Below are 22,284 nucleotides of genomic sequence, written 5' to 3'. Positions count from 1 at the left end.
GGGGTCTGAGAGCATATTTCCTGTGGCCGACGCAGCGAAAACGTGCGTGCCAATCGGTCGAGCGTTTCCGTGCACGTTCGCCAGTTGCACTGCTGTGGGACCTTGTGGCAGCCATGGAGGGTTGAAGGCGTGAGAACCGCTCCATAATGGAGCGCTATATCGCATGCGCGCTTCAGACCCAATGCGAAATATCGCGTCCGAACGTCGTTTGTATTTTGATCTTGTTCATTCGGTTTGAAATCAAACAATCAGACGTTGACGTACTCACAAATTTTTGCTTCCAGTCATGATGTGGCAATTTAAAGACAGTTTGCATTTTTCCTCCCTTCACAAGAGTGCAATGCTGACGCTGTGCTCTCAATATGGCGCGTCGCGAGTACACGTTGAGTCATCCGGCAGCCGTTTGCCCCCAATGAATAACGGCCATTCACGGACGGACGGAGAGCTGGGCCGGCCCGGAACGAGCTCTAAACGTGTGTGTCTGACGTGCATGTGTTGTTTTTGTGTGTTGAGCAGCCGCGCTGGTCGGCATGCTGCCCCGCCACGCGCCAGCAGGCGGCTACGACCTGCCGGGCTCCAGCGCTGTGCCACTCCTCGCTTACCGGCCTCTGTGCGCTCGGCCGCAGGTGCAGGTGAGCTCCAAGTAAACACGTTGCACAGACGCAAGCTGATGATAGGCGAACCCAAAGGTTTGGATCGGCAAGGAAGCTTTTCTTATGGGGAATGAAAGAAGCGTATTGCACAAGACAAACTGAGGAATGAGCAAAAAGGAGGTTTCTGTTGGTTGAGAAATGTGCAAGTCATCCCAAATTGGGGGAACCCCACGTTTGCCGCCCCGGATTCGGATGCTCTGTCTACAAAATGGCATCCAAAGGCCCCGTTGAGGCCTAAATGTTGAATGTGGCGTCGGCTTTTCCCCAGGCAGGCCAGCCTCCAAGCTGCCGTCCTTTTTCTCGCCATCTCGTCTCTGACGCGGTGCTGAATAATCAACGTGGCGGCCGTGGGCGTCGTCGTTTCACAGCGGCATCCGCTTTCACGCTGCCGCCCGGCAAACGGAATCTGATACAGCCCGACATGTTGTAGCTCTTTATCTGTGTCTTGGTGGGATTCCAATTCCATTTCTGTATTTATTCTGAGTCGGGCCTCCTTGGGATGTGCTTGTGATGGGAGCCCCGTCTGGACAGTGGCCGTTGTTTTTAGTTTTAGCGTTGGCTTCATTCGACGTTGTTGGCATTGCCGTGCGAGAGACGAGTTACCAGTGTCCAAATCTCCTTTTGGTAAAAGACAAAGGGAAGGGGCAAAGGTTTGGCAATCATTGCTTGTGAACTCCTTGTCAAGGACTTGAGGCTAACAAGGACAAGGCTAACAATTAGCATCAAGGTGGCCGCGTGCCCCGCCTCCACCTCATGTTTGTTTGCACTAACGGCCTGTTTGCTGAAATAGCGTCATGGGACAAACTGGTTTCTCACAGTGCACACAAACACAAAGAAGGGAAGAAATAGAGCACTGGAGAAAGACGAGAGGGGCTATTGTTCTGGAAATAAACCCCCGGGCTTTGTGGGCACGCGCACTCCACTGCTTCCCGCCAGCAAATGAAAGACAAAAAGTGACTAACTGCATATGAATTGAGGAGAAAACGTGCCTATGTCAGGCAGCAATTAGCATTAGCCGTATGTCCATGGCCTCGACTCGGCCAGCCCCTCGTGCCTCTCTGGCGTTGCTGAGCCAACGCTCGGTCTTGACTCGCCACGAGCAGCCAGCTGGCCAGCTTTGTCTCTGTGGGCAAAAAGTGGTCCCGTGCTTGTTCAGAAGCCCCTTGCGACGTTTCTGCCACAAAGGCCTATGGAAAGAAACTTGGTTGGGCTTGACGTGCCACTCGTATTTTTCTGGCTCAGGTGGAGTCGTCGCCCATGAAGACAACGTGGTACTGTCCTCTGGATGCGGTGAGGACGCCGACCGCTCTTTTGGCTGCCATAAAGAAAACTAAAACGCTAGATGATAAATATTCGTCTTGCGATACCAATCAAAAGCAGCAGTTATGTGCGTTCCGCAACGAGCAACATTAACATGCGTGCGTGTCTTGTGCGTGCAGTCCACAGTCGCGGAAGAGGAAGAGGATGGACTTATCTACACGGTGGTGGTCAAACAAGTGGCTGGCTCGCCCACGGTAAGAGACAGCGTGTGTATACTGCAGATATCTGCATGGGAGAGCCTTTTCATAGTGGTTTGGAAGTGGAACAGCGTTGTAAACGTGAGAAAAAAAAGGTCTGCGTGCGTGCGTGCCGTGAACTGGGTAAAAGCCTTTCAGTTGTGTGTGTGAGCAAAGTCTGAGTGTGAGAGCATTATACCACTGTGAGAGGTAATTGGTGTGTTGTTTTGGTTTGTCCTTGCGTTTGCAGTCGTGCGTTTCCCGCAGCAAGTATGTGAAGGCAGGCACGGAAGAGAAGCTGGCGCTACACCTGCTGCACTCTTTCGCGCTGGGCGACCCGTCCTTTGTCGCCATCTTCCTGGCGACCTATCGCTCTTTCAGCACCACGCAGAAAGTGTTGGACGTGCTCACTGACAGGTAGGGCTCCCGTTTCCGTGGCCACACCAGACGTGGCCTCACCTGACCTTTGCTCGGGCAGGTTGGAGCGGCCGCCCAGCCACGCTGACGACGGACAGCCCAGGAAATCCTTCAACAGGTCGCCGCGCATTTGACGCCATAAATAGTTTCGGTCAACGCCTTGATTTACGAGTCGAAACGGTCTGTGACCCCGCTCGTATTTTAAGCAAGCGACGGCAGCATTTGGTTGCGTTCTGCCTTCCAAGACACTCGACAATGTATCCCTCGCGGTAAACGGGGGTTGACTGCATTCTGTTCGTGGCCAAGGCAATTGAACGAAGCTCTCTCTGGCAGAGTCAATTTGGTCATTTGGTGAAGGCAAAGTGCTTGCAAGGGTGTCCCTAATGTTGTGACCTGCACCGCAGAGCCGTGCGCTCGGTGTTTGGCGCGTGGCTGTCCGAGTACCCCGAGGACTTCCGCGGCCTCCAGGAGCCTTCGCGCCTCCTGCGATTGGCGCCACTTCTTCCTGGAGACTCACCGTCCGCCGCTGACCTTCGCGCTCGCGTTCTCCGCCTGGCCGAGGAGCTCAGTGAGAAAGCCTTGCTGCCCGACGACGCATATCCAGGTTGAGCCTCAGCCCTCCCCCCACCCCAATATCCATCCATTGTGTGTACCGCTTGTCCCCACCGGGTCGTGGGCGTGCTGGAGCCTATCCCAACAGTCATGGGGCAGTAGGCGGGACACCCTGAACCGGTTGCCAGCCAATCGCAGGGCACACAGAGCCGAACAACCATCCGCACTCCACTCACACCTAGGGCAATTTGGAGTGCTCAATCGACCTACCAACCATGTTTTGGGGATGTGGGAGAAAACCAGAGTGCCTGGAGAAAACCCACACGGGCACGGGGTAAACATGCAAACTCCACACAGGGAAGGCCTGAAGTGGAATCGAACCCGCATCCTCCTAATTGTGAGGCGGACGTGCAACCCAGTGCCGCTCCTCCCCAAATAATGCAGAATTAAAAATAGGGGCCGATCAAAGTTAAATACTACACGACAAAGTATTTCAAGCAGTCCAAATGTTATGCCTGTAAAGAAGTGATTTTTCATTTTTTAATTCATCCGTAGCCTCTCACGCGGGTCAGACCCTGACAGCAAGCATTTTTTGTCCCAGGGGCAGAGGTGAATGTCGCCAGCAGCCCGTCGTCTCGGGATACACATCAGTTCCAGGCCGCCGCCATTCTGAGCTTCCCCACGGCCGTCGTGGCTGAGCAGCTCACCCGCATTGAAACGGTGAGAGAAAATGTCTGCCTTGCCGTCTCTCGCTTTTGCGTTACCACTTGCGTGGGCTTTGCGCCGTCGGTCTTCATTTGGGATTCTGGAGAAAACGGTTAGACTCGCCGATACATGGCGCACCTCACCTGTGCCAAACGTGTCCGCATGCGTGTAGGATCTGTTCGTGCGCCTGGTGCCGTACCACTGCCTGGGCTCGCTGTGGTCGCAGCGCGACAAGAAAGGCCACGAGGGCGCGTGCTGGTCCGTGCGGGCCACCGTGCGCCAGTTCAACTGTCTGGCCAACGCCGTGCTAGTCTCATGCCTGAGCGGCAATGCCGGCACACGGAGGCCGGCCAGGCTGCTGGAGAAGTGGATCGCCGTGGCCCAGGTGAGCGCTGGTGCCAACCGGCTTCAGCACACGGCTCATCTGTCGTAGCTCTGCCTTGCATTTGCACCTCACGCTCACTTTGTTAAGGCGTGTCGCGGCAAGAAGAACTTCTCTTCGCTGTACGCCATCGTGTCGGCCCTGCAGAGCAACCCCATCCACCGCTTGAGGAGGACGTGGCAGGACACCGACAGGTGCGGACGTGCGCCTTGACTCTTTTGACTGCATGTGCTTCGGATCATAACGTGATGTCAAATTGTTTTGCGTGCGGCTGTTTGTTTTCAAGGGAGATGATGAAGAAGTACGAGGATCTGTGCGAGATCTTCTCGGACAAGGACAACTACTCGCAGAGCCGAGAGTTGCTTAAGGAGGTGATGTGAGAAAAGAAATCCTCTGCGTGGAATGACAAATATTTGCGCTGTACAGATGAGCTGAGAGCAGTTGAGACGTCTCACTGGACAATGTATCCTTTTGTCTGTCTGTGTGTTTATACCGCCCCCAGGTGGCCAAGGTGGGCACATTATAAGGAGCAGAATGGCCTCCCAAAACGCTTGCCTTCTTTTGTCTTTGCTGTGAGAAGTTGTCAGCGAGTGCACTATGACGCTTTTTTTGGGGGGGGGCTTGAATCGAGGAATTCAGGGCATTTGCCTTTGTTTTATCAGGAAAATCGTTTTTTTAAATCACGCCAGCGTCGTATGTACCAAATGTACCAGATAGCGATTTGCCACTGAATTAATTTTTTCCCCTTTTTGTGTCGAACGTAGGAAGGCACATCCAAGTTTGCCAACCTGGACGAGCACATCACCAGCAAGCGCGCTACCGAGGTGAGCCCAATTCATATCAAATAGCACTTGGGAAAAAAGTAAGGAACCCAATGTGGGATATAGGCCAACCTTTGGGGTTGAGTTGTTTGAGCCCAAGTAAGGGAACCTGATTTGGAGCCAAGATCGGCGCAAAGCTCGCAAAAAGAAAAACGTGCTGGTTTGAAAAGCAGACGGTGTCATGGTCTTGCTGACTTTCTTGTCAGTGGGGCGCGTGCCAGGGCACGGTGCCCTACCTGGGCCAGTTCCTGACCGACCTGACCATGCTGGACACCGCTGTCAAGGACCGGCTGGAGGTCAGTGCGTCGCCGCCTTTGCCTGCTTTGCCCGCCTCTTTGCTGACCCGCGTGGTCCCGTTGCAGAACGGCTACATCAACTTTGACAAGCGCCGACGGGTGAGTGGACGTGTAGTTAGCCAATCTGAAACATGGAGGCCGCGCCCATAATGAGAGACTTTAGGAGCCAGCCACTCTGCCAGCGCGGTCGCAATCTCACGCTCTTTGCACGCTTCGATCCTCTCTGCTTGGATTCCTTTATTGCTCCTCTTTGACAGGAATTTGAGGTTCTAGCTCAAATCCGGCTGCTGCAGTCGTCGTGTAAAAACTGCGCCTTGGTACCGGATGAGGCCTTCCTGCGCTGGTACCGCAGCGTTCCCACGCTAAACGACCAGGAAAGGTAAACTATGTTCAGCAATGACAACAACCCCGCTATGACGCCCCTTTATTTCAGAAAAAGGAGACGGCCACTCGTGCGTGTTTAGTTACAGACTATCCCATGAGATCGAAGCACCTTGCGAAGCGGTGCCACAAGCCTGCGGCGGCCTGCCGACCGTCGTCATCACGCAGTGCCCCAAGTAAGTCCGCCTGGCCGAAGCGTCCCGCCTGTCTCGCCGTGTTCTGACACTTGCTTGTGTCCAGCTTCAGCGTCTCCGTGAGCGGCCCGGCCGACGCTCCCTCGGACCCGTCCTGGCCCGTCAACAGCCTGCTCTCCAAACTCACCAAGGTGAGCGCGGGCCTCCTTTCGCCAGCGAGCCGAGCGTGCGTCCGCGCCGTCGCCTCCTCGAGGCGGGTCACAGTTGCATCCTCGGACGATCCTCAACTTTTGGAGGTTTGCGTTGGGCTTTTCAAAAAATATCATTTGGATCCACAAATTGGATTTTAAAATACCTAGCTACAAAATATGTGAGTTTTGACCCCCAAAGTCCCCAAAAGGTAGATATTTTGGAGGCAAATTTATACATTTTTTGAAGTCACAAGTTATGGTGGATCGACGTTTTTTTTTTTTTTTTTTTTGAGCATATGAGATCTCCGTCAGTGTCGTGTCTGGATGTGGACACGTCGCCGCCGCTGGCCATCAACGGCTCGGCGGCCTCCCGGTTGGTTCCAGGGACTCCTCCCAAATCCCACCGCCGCTCCGCCTCCTGCGGCAACAACCAGCCTGTCGCCAGCAGCAGGGGTCAGAGTTCGGGCCCCGACATGCGCATTATCAGGATCCGCATGGACCTGCAAGATGGCAACTTGTACCGCAGCATCCTGGTCGGTGGAGCGCAGCGATTGATTGCCACGGCGGCACTGTTGGAATTGTAGTCCAACTTTGTTCGTCCTCAGGTGACGAGCGACGACAAGACGCCGGCCGCCATCGGCACGGCACTGGAGAAGCACAATCAGGACCGGGTGCGGGCGTCAGCATACGAGCTGGTTCAACTTCTGCCCGAAGGGAAAGGTGCACCGCAGCTCAGACTCGTCCCCCAGGGGCGTGTTTTGGGAGCATACATTGTGCTTTGAGCTCAAGCTGTGTAAAAGCTTAATTTAGACACAAGTAGTGCTTTGCTGCCATCAACAGGCAATCAGAAACCTCCTCTGGGGTCTCAATTATTACCAGCCAATCTCCCGCCGCTTTCTTGTCCTCCTTCCGAGTACAAGCTGAAAGTTCCTCAAAGATGCCCAAAAGGTTTTGGTTGTTGTTTCACCACCAAAACATTTATTGAATCGAATTGATTGCTTTTGTACTTCTGAGTTTGTCAGACTCGCCCATGTTTGACTTGGAGTCAAGTCCAGACTAGAGAGACGCCTTGACAACTTTTTCCATGTGTGAGTTACGTGATGACAACGACTTTTTATTTGCGAAGCCAGCCGTCCATTTCTTGCCGCTATCCGAGTCGAGGACTCTTAACTTTTGAGTGTTGCGGCACAGTTGTTGACTTTGTGTTTGTTTCCTCAGAGTTGCTGATCCCGGCCACGGGCAATGTTTTTTATGCCATGATGCCATCCAGCGTGGACTTCCTGCTGAGGCGCAAAGCTGGCGACACGCCCGCAGGCCAATCGGAGCACAGCGCCGCCGCCACGTATCCTCGAATCAAGGCCAAAGGAAGGAGATTGGCCCGAACTCTCTTTTGATACCACACCGGCGCAAGCCGCTTTCATTTCAGTCTTTTTGGCTTTGTCAATTTATTCCCTGCCCATTTTTTTAGGATCTACTTTGTATTTCTTGTTTCTGTTTTTAAAACAACCGGATGTTTTACAGCTTCCACTGAATGTACTGTGTTTATTTCTTTCATTGTTTTTAAATTTTTGAGTTTATTTTTCTTTCGCTTGGGTTTTTGTTTAGTGGGTGGGGGAGTAACTGTTTCATTTTTCTAAGGTAGATTTTACTGCATTTGACTTTCATTTTGCCGCAGCTCCTACCAAATTAAGATGAATCTTTTTTAAGTTAAAGTTTTAAATTTTAATTTGCATTTGTGTGTATCTAATGTCTTATTTTAAACTATGATTTCCAAATTGTGTCTTTCAAAGAGATTATTTGCAAATTCTTGGAGATTTGTTTGGATTTAACTCAAAATGTCATTTTTCCTACATGCTCACAAATTATCCATTTTTTTGACTGGGTTGCTTTCCAAATCATTTGCTTTCTTGAATGTTTTCAATTGGTGCTTTCTGTCAGGGGTGTCAAATCCAGTCCGCGGGGGCTCCTGCAGAACGTGAGGATGAATGATCATTTGAATCAGGTGTGTTTAACAAGGTAAACTTGAGAAACATGCAGGGATGCGACACCCAATGACTGGAGTTTGACACCTGTCCTCCACATGAAGTTTTTTGCTTTGTTTTGATGGTGTTGGAAATGTCCCGCAGTCACTTGTAACGCATACTTGGTCTTTTATCACGGCTGTGTCGTGCGACAGGGCAAAGTGCCACCTTTGGTGAGGCCAAGAGTAGCTGACTGGAGGCCACAGCGGCGCCAGTGAACTCATTGTCTGTTACTGCATAAAAACATGTCTGCTTTTGGGTGCCTTTCTGTAAAAAGTGCACCCCCCTGTAAGTATTTCCAATAAATGTCCTATTTTTGCACAGGCAAATGGTAAACTGTAGCTTTTTTGGATCATTATTTTGAATGTATACGTATTTTTCGGACTAAGAGTCGCTCCGGAGTACAAGTCGTATCAGCCATAAAATGCACAATAAAGTGAAAAAAAACCCCTATAAGTCGCACCAGAGTATAGGTCGCATTTTGGGGGAAATTTATTTGACAAAATCCAACACCAAAAACAGACATGAGCCAGCTACAACAGGCTAACGATACGATATGCTAACGTGACATAAACACAAACGAGAAGCTGAGAACGGGCCTGATGTAACATTAAAAGTTATTCAAATAACTATAACATAAATAACACGTTTATCAAACCATCTGTGTCACTCCAAATCATTAAAGCCATCGATCGCGTTCGTCCTCCTTTATGTAAACAAGTCCGACGTCAGCGGCGCGTTGCAGTTCAAATTTTTCCACAGGCCCATATAACAATATATGAACTATGTATGAAATAACAATAATATAAACAACAATTTTATCGAACCAATCTTCGTCTTGTGTCACTTAAAACCAAAACACATGCGCACACACACACACACACGCACGCACACAACACACACACACACACACACACACACACACACACACACACACACACACACACACAGCTGTTGACGCTGGAAAGACTACGTGCGCCGCTGACGTCAGACTAAATGTAATATAAAGAACAATTTTAACAAACCCTCCGTGACACTTGTTGGATTTTGTCCACAATTTAGGGAGCGCGCTATCTGCGCCTCACGGCAAAAGCCATTGCCAATCACCTGTTATCCAATTTACTCACTGCGTGCTCGTTTGATTTCTTCAGATTTAGGCAAATGCTAAGACACTGAAGGAGAAATTACCGTTTTTTTTCATGTATAATGCGCCCCCATGTATAATACGCACCCTAGTAATGGCATGTCGATGCTGGAAAAAAGCCTGTACCCATGTATAATACGCACCCAAATTTTGACTTTTTTTTTTTTTTTTTAAAGTCCCAGTGATCGTCACACACGCATCTGGGTGTGGTGAAATTTGTCCTCTGCATTTGACCCATCCCCGTGTGATTTTGATCCATCCCCTGGGGGAGAGGGGAGCAGTGAACAGCAGCGGCGCCGCGCTCGGGAATCATTTGGTGATCTAACCCCCCAATTCCAACCCTTAATGCTGAGTGCCAAGCAGGGAGGCAATGGGTCCCATTTTTATAGTCTTTGGTATGACCCGGCCGGGTTACTTAAGTCCGTAAACGTAAAATTATTTCAGAAAAAAAATCATCTTTGGGAACAACCGGATGTTATTCTGCCGGTCAGTATCACTGCGCATGCAGTAGCAAACTCGATAGCGAAGAAATATGTGAGACTCTCAACGGGATCACCAATATTTGAGTGATGTTCCAGTTATTTATCACAATTATTTATTATTATAATAATAATATATATAATATATATAATAATTATTTATTTATTATTCACAATTGTCATGGTGATCTTTCTGGTGATTTCTTAACTAGGCTGGATGTACCCCTCCGTGAGTCGTCACCTTATCGTGGTGGAGGGGTTTGCGTGCCCCTATGATCCTAGGAGCCATGTTGTCTGGGGCTTCATGCCCCTGGTAGGGTCACCCATGGCAAACGGGTCCTAGGTGAGGGGCCAGACAAAGCACGGCTCACACGAGCCCCTTATGATGAACAAAATAAATGGATCTCGTTTTCCCTCGCCCGGACGCGGGTCACCGGGGCCCCCCTCTGGAGCCAGGCCTGGAGGCGGGGCTCGAAGGCGAGCGTCTGGTGGCCGGGCCTTCGCCCATGGGGCCCGGCCGGGCACAGCCCGAAAAGGAAACGTGGGTCCCCCTTCCCATGGGCTCACCACCTGTGGGAGGGGCCAAAGGGGTCGGGTGCAGTGCAAGCTGGGCGGCGGCCAAAGGCAGGGACCTTGGCGGTCTGATCCCCGGCTGCAGAAGCTGGCTCTTGGGACATGAAATGTCACCTCTCTGGCTGGAAAGGAGCCCGAGCTGGTGTGCGAGGCAGAAAAGTTCCGACTAGATATAGTCACACAGTTTGGGTTCCGGTACAAGCCCTCTCGAGAGGGGCTGGACTCTCTTCCACTCTGGAGTTGCCCACGGTGAGAGGCGTCGAGCAGGTGTGGGTATACTTATTGCCCCCCGGCTGGGCCCCTGCACATTGGGGTTCACCCCGGTGAACGAGAGGGTAGCCTCCCTCCGCCTTCGGGTGGGGTGACGGGTCCTGACTGTTGTTTGTGTCTATGCACCAAACGGCAGCTCAGAGTACCCACCCTTCTTGGAGTCCCTGGAGGAAGTGCTGGAGAGCGCTCCTTCTGGGGACTCCATCGTTCTACTGGGTGACTTCAATGCTCACGTGGGCAATGACAGTGAGACCTGGAAGGGCGTGATTGGGAGGAACGGCCCCCCCGATCTGAACCCGAGCGGTGTTCTATTATTGGACTTCTGTGCTCGACACGGATTTTCTATAATGAACACCATGTTCAAGCATAAGGGTGTCCATGTGTGCACTTGGCACCAGGACACCCTAGGCCGCAGTTCGATGATCGACTTTGTAGTCGTGTCATCGGATTTGCGGCCGCATGTTTTGGACACTCGGGCGAAGAGAGGGGCGGAGCTGTCAACTGATCACCACCTGGTGGTGGGTTGGCTCCGATGGTGGGGGAAGATGCCGGTCCGACCTGGCAGACCCAAACGCTCTGTGAGGGTCTGCTGGGAACGTCTGGCGGAATCCCCTGTCAGGAAGAGCTTCAACTCCCACCTCCGGCAGAGCTTTTCCCACGTCCCGGGGGAGGCGGGGGACATTGAGTCCGAGTGGACCTTGTTCCGCGCCTCCATTGTTGAGGCGGCCGACCGGAGCTGTGGCCGTAAGGTCATTGGTGCCTGTCGTGGCGGCAATCCCCAAACCCGCTGGTGGACACCGGCGGTAAGGGATGCCGTCAAGCTGAAGAAGGAGTCCTATCGGGCCGTTTTGGCCTGCGGGACTCCGGAGGCAGCTGACAGGTACCGGATGGCCAAGCGGAACGCGGCTTCGGCGGTTGCTGAGGCAAAAACCCGGGCGTGGGAGGAGTTTGGCGAGGCCATGGAGAATGACTTCCGGACGGCTTCGAGGAAATTCTGGTCCACCATCCGGCGTCTCAGGAGGGGGAAGCAGTGCAACGTCAACACTGTTTACAGTGGAGATGGCGTGCTGCTGACCTCGACTCGGGACGTCGTGTGTCGGTGGGGAGAATACTTCGAAGACCTCCTCAATTCCACCTACACGCCTTCCATTGTGGAAGCAGGGCCTGGGGACTCTGAGGCGGACTCTCCAATCTCTGGGGTCGAAGTCACTGAGGTAGTTAAAAAACTCCTCGGTGGCAAGGCCCCGGGGGTGGATGAGATCCGCCCGGATTTCTTAAGGGCTCTGGATGTTGTGGGGCTGTCATGGCTGACACGTCTCTGCAACATCGCGTGGACATCGGGGACAGTGCCTCTGGATTGGCAGACTGGGGTGGTGGTTCCCCTCTTTAAGAAGGGGGACCGGAGGGTGTGTTCCAATTACAGGGGAATTACACTCCTCAGCCTCCCTGGTAAGGTCTATTCAGGGGTGCTGGAGAGGAGGGTCCGTTGGGAGGTCGAACCTCGGATTCAGGAGGAACAGTGTGGCTTTCGTCCTGGCCGTGGAATAGTGGACCAGCTCTTCACCCTCAGCAGGATCCTCGAGGGTGCATGGGAGTTCGCCCAACCAGTCCACATGTGTTTTGTGGACTTGGAGAAGGCGTTCGACCATGTCCCTCGGGAGGTTCTGTGGGGGGTGCTTCGGGAGTACGGGGTACCGAACCAACTGATAAGGGCGGTTCGGTCCCTGTATCACCGATGCCAGAGTTTGGTCCGCATTTCCGGCAGTAAGTCGGATTCGTTCCCAGTGAGGGTTGGACTCCGCCAAGGCTGCCCTTTGTCACCGATTCTGTTCATAATTTTTATGGACAGAATTTCTAGGCGCAGCCGAGGCGTTGAGGGTGTCCGGTTTGGGGACCTCAGCATCGCGTCTCTGCTTTTTGCAGACGACGTGGTGCTGTTGGCTTCTTCAGGCCGTGATCTCCAGCTCTCACTGGAGCGGTTCGCAGCCGAGTGTGAAGCGGTCGGGATGAGGGTCAGCACCTCCAAATCCGAGTCCATGGTCCTCGATCGGAAAAGGGTGGAATGCCCTCTCCGGATCGGGGATGAGATCCTGCCCCAAGTGGAGGAGTTTAAGTATCTTGGGGTCTTGTTCACGAGTGAGGGGAGGATGGAGCGCGAGATCGACAGGCGGATCGGTGCAGCGTCGGCAGTAATGCGGACTCTGTACCGGTCCGTCGTGGTAAAGAGAGAGCTGAGCCAAAAGGCAAAGCTCTCAATTTACCGGTCGATTTACGCTCCTACCCTCACCTATGGTCACGAGCTATGGGTCCCGGATACAAGCGGCCGAAATGAGTTTTCTCCGCAGGATGTCCGGGCTCTCCCTTAGAGATAGGGTGAGAAGTTCGGTCATCCGGGAGAGACTCGGAGTAGAGTCGCTACTCCTCCACGTTGAGAGGAGCCAGATGAGGTGGCTCGGGCATCTCATCAGGATGCCTCCTGGACGCCTCCCTGGGGAGGTGTTCCGGGCATGTCCCACCGGTAGGAGACCCCGGGGACGACCCAGGATGCGCTGGAGAGACTATGTCTCTCAGCTGGCCTGGGAACGCCTTGGGATCCCCCGGGATGAGCTAGATAAAGTGGCTGGGGAGAGGGAAGTCTGGGAGTCCCTCCAGAAGCTGCTGCCCCCGCGACCCGACCCCGGATAAGCGGAAGAAGATGGATGGATGGATGGATGGATGGATGGATGTATTTTTTTTTAAATAAATAAACTTGACTTTTGTTGGCGTTGATTTCTCCGACTGCCCAGAAAGGCACCACCGCGATCAGTTAGGTTAAAATGAAAAGAGAGGAAAGTGACGTTGTAAAGAACCATCCGTGACAAGATTTTCTTCAAAAATTGTTGTACCATGATTTTCTTAGAAAAAAAAAAAAAAAAAAAAAAAAAAAAAAAAACTTTTTTTTTTTTGTCCCCATGTATAATGCGCACCCCAGATTTTAGGACAATAAATTAGTTAAATTTTGCGCATTATACATGGGAAAAAACGGTAGACTTACACAGGTTGGTTGAGTTCAATCACAATTCTTGTTAAGAAAGCTCTGTTTTCAGGAAAGTACAATACAGCGCTGGGCCTTTTGTGCGACCATGCTCAAGAGCAGAAAGTCTCCATTCAGAAAAGGCAACATTCAAGGTTCTTTGGTCAGCTTATATTCAGTTGCACATGCCAGTGTGGGCCGAGTTTGATGGGTGATGAGTCTTTGGGGTGGAGCAAGTTCGCAGTAGAGTTTAATTCCATGGGAGTGGGTGCTGGTTCGGTGAGAGCTGGTTCCGTGGGGTTGGGTGCCAGGGCCGGTTCGAGGAATGCACATAAGAGGGGGCAGTCAGAAATGTGAAGGGGGCATGTTCTTTTTTTTTTTTTTTACACATTTTTAACACTGTTAGTGTTTTCTTCATGGCAGTTGTTATCTGCGTGTCCAGATCTCAACCTGGAGAAGTGGATTGCACTCTGTCAGGCCTCTACACTAAGACCTGTCCAGCTTGGGTGTCCCACCTGAAGATTAAAGCTTCTGCTGGTATTGCTCTTAGGGTCACTGAGGCACGCAAACCCCCTGACCACAATAAGGTGGCAATCTCTCAGGGGGGGGAACATATAATATGAATGTTATATTAACTATTATTTGAGTTGTCGTTAATCATTAGTTATATCATGGGTCATTACCATTTGGTGGAGTTTTTACTGCTTCTTCCAACTCCTACCGCGCTGACTGTAACTTGACACTCTCTGGCTGCGTCTTGCCCATTTGCATGCTCACAGTGATTGGATGTTTACGGAGGGGCGCGGAGTCCTGACAGCAGGCTGTGTGAGGACACACACTGCACCGACATGAGAGAAGAGAGGGGGCTGATAAACGTGTGTTTCTATCAGCGGATTTTTCACTTCTAAAAGTTTGATTCGAGGGGGCGGGACATTTGTTTGAGGGGGCGTTGCCCCCTCTTGCCCCTGCGTAGAGCCGGCACTGTTGGGTGCTGGGCGATTCGATGTGTGTGGGGGCTGTTGTTTTCCTTCCGTCTTTCAGCCTTGATGATCATCTTTGGACGGGTTCTTGGCTGTCTCCCTCTGGCAACTGCTGGTTTTATCTCCAAGTGACCTTCCTGTAAACATTCTCCTCCATTCTTGACCTGCGTGAAGCTGGCCCCCCACCCCACGCAATATTTAAGCAAAATAGTCTGTTTCGTTTGTGCTTCGTTTGTGCTGGTTTGTGCAGCAAAAAAATTCGTTTGTGCTGCTATGGTTTTTTAGTTATGAACGATTCTTTTATAGGTCATCCAGAGTTCACCCAGCCCCCCATCTGCTCAAAATGGACCCAAAACGGTACCGTTCGTTTGTGCTTCGTTAGTGCTGGTTTGTGCAGCAAAAATTTTCGTTTGTGCTGCTTCCGTTTCGGAGATATTACACATTTATTTAATAGCGATGACGTCACCTAGCCCCCCACTTCCCTCCAAATGGACCCAAAATGGTACCGTTCGTTTGTGCTTCGTTTGTGCAGGTTTGTGCAGCAAATATTTTCGTTTGTGCTGCTTCCGTTTCGGAGATATTACACATTTATTTTATAGCGATGACGTCACCCAGCCCCCCACCTCGCTCCAAATGGACCCAAAATGGTACCGTTCGTTTGTGCTTCGTTTGTGCAGGTTTGTGCAGCAAAAATTTTCGTTTGTGCTGCTATGGTTTTTTAGTTATGAACGATTCTTTTATAGGTCATCCAGAGTTCACCCAGCCCCCCATCTGCTCAAAATGGACCCAAAACGGTACCGTTCGTTTGTGCTTCGTTAGTGCTGGTTTGTGCAGCAAAAATTTTCGTTTGTGCTGCTTCCGTTTCGGAGATATTACACATTTATTTTATAGCGATGACGTCACCTAGCCCCCCACTTCGCTCCAAATGGACCCAAAATGGTACCGTTCGTTTGTGCTTCGTTTGTGCAGGTTTGTGCAGCAAAAATTTTCGTTTGTGCTGCTTCCGTTTCGGAGATATTACACATTTATTTTATAGCGATGACGTCAGGTAGCCCCGCCCCCCTGTTTACTTCCAAATTGACCCAAAATAGTGCCGTTCGTTTGTGTTTCGTTTGTGCTGGTTTGTGCTGCAAAAATGGTACCGATTGTGCCGCAAAAAAATTTGTTGACGTTCAGTGAATCATTCAATTTGTCATTTATTTAATACTAATTTATTTTCTAGAGATGTCAAATCCTTGCTCCATGGATCGTTAATTAACCATTTGTTTGTGCCATTGCAATTTTTCATTATTAAAATCATGCATCTTCATTAACCCCCTGTCATGTATTTTATTCTTTTTCACTTGACATCATGATAACTCCTTAATTCTTACACATGTATTATCCAACTAATTACCATGCCAAGTGACCTCTGCAGGCCGGTAAGACATATCGCAACAGGGTTGCGAAAAACAAAGACGTGCAACTTTTTCAAGCGACAAATACACAACTATCTCCGAAGATTTAATAACAGTGAGTGACAGAAAGTGTCTTTTTCTGGGAAGTGACCATCGACCAATGTAAGTAAAAACTTTGTGAGGGCAGGATGGAACCACATGTATGGCGAGCATCACAGGCAAATAAATCGATGGACTTCGGAGACCCTGAGCCACGCCACCTGCCAAATTTGGCCACCCTGCGCAAGGCAAAGCAAGAGAAAAATGATTTGGCATTAGGTGACAAAAATCCAATTTTATCATTGCAGATGTTGAAATACAGTGCACCTCACAGTGACAGCATCAAAGACATTGGACTTGACAAGTTTTTCTGTCACTATTGGAGTCAAACACAAATGCATGTGTACAAGAGCTTAAAGAAATCCCACCCAATATTATGTGTTGATGCAACTGGCTCAATAGTTAAAAAACTGATGAGGCCGAATGGCATGTCTGGCCATATCTTCCTGTATCAGGGTGTTATGACAGGGCATACCAGCTCCAGTGTCCCAGTCGTGCAGATGCTGTCAGAGAAGCATGATGTTAATGCTATCACACAGTGGCTGAAGGAATGGATCCATGCATCCAAGATGGCGGCGCCCCTGTTGGCCGCGGCCGCTACGGGTCTCAGCATTCGACGAGGATATTCACAAAATATGTCGCCTAGGACACTACAAACAACTCAAAGTTTAGTTTATCCATCCAGTAGATTAGCGTATGATCGCCAGCGCCTGCTGGAGGTACGGTCATCGAGTGTTTTCGGACACGTAGCCACAACTACCCTAGTCTGTTTGCGTAGCCTCGGAGTGCTCAGGGCGCTAGCCCCAGGAGCTCACGACGCAGCGGGCTCGCCGGGCAGCACACGCCGGAGGAGGAGTAAGCGTAGGCGGTGTGACCGGCGGCGAAAGCGCGGCTGTCGAGGTGGGCTAACGGCTAAGCTGAGAGCTAACCCCTACAAACCGCCGCTTCCATCCATCTTCCTCTCCAACGTCCGCTCGCTGGATAATAAAATGGACCATCTAAAACTGGAACTCTCTTCAAAGAGGGAAGTTAGAAACTGCTGCGCTCTCATCCTGACGGAGACATGGCTGAACTCATCAATGCCGGACAACGCCGTTAGCCTGGAGGGGCTCGCTACATTCCGCGCCGACAGAAACAGCGAGCTAAGCGGTAAATCCCGAGGAGGTGGGCTGTGTGTCTACATCAACAACAACTGGTGCAAAAATGCTAGATCTGTCGCCAGCTTCTGCTCTTCGGACATCGAGCTTTTGACTGTGAACTGCAGACCCTTCTACCTGCCCAGGGAGTTTACTGTTGTTAGCATCACGGCTGTGTACGTGCCTCCTAGCGCTAACACTAAAGAGGCCATGAGGGTTCTCTACCGGACAATTAGTGAGCTGCAATCCACGCACACAGAGGGGGTTTTCATCATTGCTGGGGACTTCAACCAGGCTAGCATGAAGACTATTCTCCCTCATTTTTACCAACACGTGGATTTTCCAACTCGGGGAGAGAACACTCTGGACTTGGTTTACACCAATATAAAGGATGCATTCAGAGCAGCCCCCCGCCCCCACCTCGGCTCTTCAGACCACCTATCTGTTATGCTAACCCCTGCATACAGGCCCCTGCTGATCAGAGCAAAACCCACAGTGAAGCAGGTGAGGGTGTGGTCTGAGGGGGCCATGGAGGCACTCCAGGACTGCTTTGAGTGCTCTGACTGGGACATGTTCAAATCAGCAGCAACATATGACAATCAGATCAACATTGATGAGTACGCCATGACTGTGTCAGCCTACATCAACAAATGCTCCGAGGACGTCAGCACCACTAAGAACATCATCACCCGAGCCAACCAACGACCCTGGATGACTGAGGATGTACGTCATACGCTGCGAGCACGGAACTCAGCCTTCAAGTCTGGCGACAAGGAGGCACTGAGGACAGCGAGAGCCAACTTGAACCGTGCCATCAGGCTAGCGAAGCGAAGCCACAGTCGGAAAATTCAGGATTTTTTCCACGACGCCAATAACACCAGGAGTATGTGGCAAGGCATACGGGCGATCACGGACTACAACTCACCCTCCCCCCCGGTGGGTGAGGTTGATGCTGACTTCCTAAATGGTCTAAATAACTTCTTTGGGCGTTTTGAGGCACTAAACAGCACTCCGGCAGTTAAAACTGTTCCCCACCAGGAAGAGGAGGTCCTCTGCCTTGACTCAGCCGACGTGTGGAAGACTCTGAGAAGAGTCAACCCACGTAAGGCCCCAGGCCCCGACAACATACCTGGGCGGGTGTTCAAGGAATGTGCAGGCCAGCTGGCTGGTGTCATCACAGACATTTTTAACATCTCGCTGGACCAAGCCAAAGTGCCAGTGTGCTTCAAGGCTGCCTCCATCATTCCGGTGCCGAAGAAACCTCAAATCACCTCATGGAATGACTACAGACCTGTGGCACTGACTCCCATCATGATGAAGTGCTTCGAAAGGCTGCTCAAAGATCACATCGTCTCCAGACTCCCCCCAACATTCGATCCGTTCCAGTTTGCCTACCGGCAGAACCGCTCCACTGAGGATGCCATCTCCTCCGTTCTTCACCTGAGCCTGGCTCACCTGGAGGAGAGGAACACCCACGTGCGGTTGCTGTTCCTGGACTTCAGCTCAGCGTTTAATACCATCATTCCACAACATCTGGTGGAAAAACTGGAACACCTGGGCTTCAGCACCCCCCTTCGGAACTGGCTGCTAGACTTCCTCACCAACAGACCTCAGTCAGTCCGGGTCGGACAGAACACCTCCGATGTCATCACCCTCAGCACAGGCTCCCCTCAGGGCTGCGTCCTGAGCCCCCTGCTGTTCACCCTGATGACACACGACTGCGCCCCCAGGTTCACCACCAATCACATCGTGAAGTTTGCAGACGACACAACGGTGGTGGGCCTCATCAGGGACAACAACGACCTGGACTACAGAGAGGAGGTGGAGCAGTTGGTGGGCTGGTGCAGAGAAAATAGCCTGATCCTGAATGTGGAGAAGACGAAGGAGATCATCGTCGACTTCAGGAAGAACCAGCCTCACCACGCTCCACTGATCATCAACAGCTCAGCTGTGGAGGTGGTCAGCAGCACTAAATTCCTGGGAGTCCACATCACAGACGACCTCACCTGGACTGTGAACACCACAACACTGGTCAAGAGGGCACAGAAGCGCTTGTACTTCCTGCGGAGGATGAGGAGAGCCCACCTGCCCCCACCCATCATGAGGACGTTCTACCGAAGCACCATAGAGAGCATTCTGACAAGCTGTCTCTCGGTGTGGTGTGGAGGTTGCAGCGCCTCCGATTGGAAGAACCTGAGGAGAGTGGTGAGGACAGCAGAGAGGATCATCGGGGCTCCTCTTCCCTCCATTCAGGACTTGTCATCCCAGCGCTGCGTGTCCCGAGCCCGAAATATTATCAGTGACCCATCACACCCCCACCATGGACTGTTCTCCCTGCTGCCCTCTGGGAAGAGGTTTCGCAGCATCCGCTGCAGGTCCACCAGGTTCTGCAATAGTTTTTTCCCTGCTGTCGTCAGACTGCTGAACATTCAAACGTAGCATTCCTCTGCACACTTGTAAATACTGTTTTTGTCTCCTGCACTGTTCACATACTTTATCACTGCTGCACTTTGTACTTTATAATTATCTTATCTCATATTTTTATATAGAATGTCACTTTTTTTAACCAGCCGAAATACCTCTACATTGCTGAAAGCCGTATGCAACGAAATTTCGTTTTGTACACACCTAGTGTTGACAAAATGACAATAAAGTTCTGTCTAAGTCTAAGTCTAAGTCTAAGGTGCATCTGTTCCTAAAGAAGCAGTGAGTGACTTTTCTCTGGCGATTCTTGGAGCTCTAGTCAAAGCTTTTACCCCTCATCCTGATCTGAAGAGCTACATCAATGAGTGCTTTAACATTTCACGTGGGAATCAACCTGGACATCTACCCCCATGTTTTGTCAGGGTAGATGTAGCACACTGCATTAAGATGATCTGCCGATGGGACTGCCTGAAAAACAAAATACCTCGTGTTAAGGATTTCTTTGTTAGGTCAATAGCACAGCTTCTTAAGTCACAATGTTTGCAACATGCAAAAGAACTTCTTCGTGCTATCACCATTGTGGCACTGAGTGAGACAGAGGGTAATGACAATTCTGGAGCCCCTATCCCATCAGAAAAGTGCAAGAAATACTTGAGAGCGCAAATCGCAGAGGAATTTGTCCCCATTTCAGATGAGGAAGTTGAGGGACAAGAACCAGGTGATTCATTAAATCAGCACATCCAGACTAATGTCCGAGAGTGGGTGACAGAAATATGTGAGGAGAGCAGGTCACTTGCCATGGCTGATGGGGATAGAGACAACATCCACTTCCTCCCTGAGATTATTCCCCAAATAACAAGACTTGGAAGTTACTTGCCACTCTGGACAGCAATAATGGTCCCTCTCTTCAAAAGCGCCAGCATCACTGCAAGTTCCGCAGCTGTTGAAGCAGAGTTCAAAAACATAAAAAAAGGCCTTTTCAAGCATGAAAGCCTACCCATTCGTGTGGACCGGTTTGTTGCTCGTCATCTTTCCTTCATTGAGGGAAACATGCGGATTTGCTCTGCAAAACAAAAAAGTGATGTGTGTGATGCCACGACCGTCAGAGAGCCTGACAATGTCTGCAGTACTTCTCAAACTGAAGTAGTAAACAAAAGGGGAGAAAAATCTCATCCTGGAGCGGAGCCAGATGCATCTACTGACAGTGCAGTTGAAAACTGGAGAGGTTTAGCGGTCCCACCGAAAAAAAGAAAGATAACTTCATATCTCTCTCCTTGTCCTGAATGGCTGCATATTGACACACAAGTGGGCTGGAAAAAAGTCAAGGTACCATTGTTGAAAAACGGGAACCATCAACAGCCTGTTAAACTTCGCACATCAAAAGTGTTTGTGCTCAATACTTGTGCATTTGATTCTGTCTTGCAATGCTTATGCTGTTCTTTCTGTGAAAGTTTTTCATTTGAAAAGACTGTTCTGAACTATGAACATGGGAACCAATTCCTCCACCTGGTGAAAACCATCACAACACAGAGTGTGAACCCACAGGTATACTCACAGAGGGCAGAACTGCTGGGGGAAATATTCAAACCTGTCCTCCTGACCTCTGGTGCTCTCCAAATTGATGCACAATGCCACATCTCCACTGTAATTGAGAGCGCAATGAGGAATATCCCAAGTGTTTATTTGATAAAACAATGCTCCTCACAGTACTGCAGTTTAAGCCAACAAGTAACAAGGCAAGTTTCACTTGTTTGTCCAAACGTTGCTGTCCTGCAGACCTGTGGCATGGCTTCTCTTCAGACTGCTGCTGAAGAGGGACTCAGCCTTCCTGACTCTCTCTGCCTCAGGCCAATTGAAAATCCTTCCCATTGTCCGTCTTCATTCAAAACACAGGACAACAATACAGGCAAGGCTCTGTGTTCAGGTAATGTTACTCACAGCTACAATCTGGGAGAGTTTGTGTGGATTGACACTGACCTTGGCAGCAGTTGCAAGGAAGTTGCCTTGCTTGAATTTCCCTCCAGTCTGGAGCTAAAAGAGAAGACCTTTACTTTGAGAGCAGTCATTGGCTTTGAACCAGGACTGACCCAGGATTCTCTCGGGCATTATGTGGCATACTGCAGGAGGACTGCATATGCCTGGGAGATCTATAATGACCTGGGAAGTGGAGTGAAAGCAGCATCAGTAAATACTAAGATCTTCCCACATGCTGTTCTACACAGTGCAGTGATGCATTGTTTGAATTGTTGGAAAAAAATGTTGATAATGTTCCCTTTGACAAAGAAAGTTATTTTTTCACGTTTTCAAGTTTCTTTTTCTGGCTGTCATCAACTTCACATACATGTATTAATTGTTGCATTAATTAATGTTTTGGAGCAGACATAGACTCATCAGGTATTTAGATTGCGGTGAACCTTTTGCATGTCAGATGTAATTGAAAAAAATGATCACATAGGCTTATTGAAAACAAGGAAATTAATCAATGAGCACGATACAAACATAATTACAGAAATATCCTCGTACTAAAAGCCATTCCCCGCAGTGAAAGTTTTCTGTAAGATAAAAAGAAAAGAAAAAAAAGGCTAAGAACATGTTTACCTTGTATTCGTCCTGCATCAGGAGCATTCCAGTCCAGGAGCTTGAAATTCGCGACAAAATACAGTGACGTGGGCTGGGTGACGTCTTTGCTATGAATTAAATGTGTAATATCTGCAAAACCG

The 22,284-nt window shown here is 50.4% G+C and overlaps 1 protein-coding gene across 6 annotated transcripts in view; it reads left to right on the top strand.

The window, feature by feature from the left end:
- The window catches only part of rgl2 (ral guanine nucleotide dissociation stimulator-like 2), a 31,731-nt gene that overhangs the window by 576 nt on the left and 8,871 nt on the right, over positions 1-22,284 (top strand). For 2 of the 6 annotated variants that reach the window (XM_037274919.1, XM_037274920.1), the window contains exons 2-20: positions 517-632; positions 1,896-1,943; positions 2,093-2,167; positions 2,400-2,566; positions 2,628-2,684; positions 2,971-3,170; positions 3,720-3,838; positions 3,996-4,208; positions 4,296-4,399; positions 4,492-4,576; positions 4,970-5,029; positions 5,233-5,322; positions 5,389-5,421; positions 5,580-5,701; positions 5,787-5,879; positions 5,944-6,133; positions 6,322-6,561; positions 6,634-6,748; positions 7,247-8,378. In XM_037274919.1, the coding sequence (XP_037130814.1) occupies positions 531-632; positions 1,896-1,943; positions 2,093-2,167; positions 2,400-2,566; positions 2,628-2,684; positions 2,971-3,170; positions 3,720-3,838; positions 3,996-4,208; positions 4,296-4,399; positions 4,492-4,576; positions 4,970-5,029; positions 5,233-5,322; positions 5,389-5,421; positions 5,580-5,701; positions 5,787-5,879; positions 5,944-6,133; positions 6,322-6,561; positions 6,634-6,748; positions 7,247-7,422 (2,289 nt within the window). In that variant the 5' untranslated portion in view covers positions 517-530 and the 3' untranslated portion in view covers positions 7,423-8,378. Of the gene's footprint in view, positions 1-516; positions 633-1,895; positions 1,944-2,092; positions 2,168-2,399; positions 2,567-2,627; positions 2,685-2,970; positions 3,171-3,719; positions 3,839-3,995; positions 4,209-4,295; positions 4,400-4,491; positions 4,577-4,969; positions 5,030-5,232; positions 5,323-5,388; positions 5,422-5,579; positions 5,702-5,786; positions 5,880-5,943; positions 6,134-6,321; positions 6,562-6,633; positions 6,894-7,246; positions 8,379-22,284 lie in introns of those variants that run through there. The other 4 variants (XM_037274924.1, XM_037274923.1, XM_037274922.1 and 1 more) reach the window with 3 other exon arrangements.

This window comes from Syngnathus acus, chromosome 16 (genome assembly GCF_901709675.1).
Source record: "Syngnathus acus chromosome 16, fSynAcu1.2, whole genome shotgun sequence".
Lineage (NCBI taxonomy): Eukaryota > Metazoa > Chordata > Actinopteri > Syngnathiformes > Syngnathidae > Syngnathus > Syngnathus acus.
This window is presented reverse-complemented; position numbering and strand designations above follow the sequence as displayed.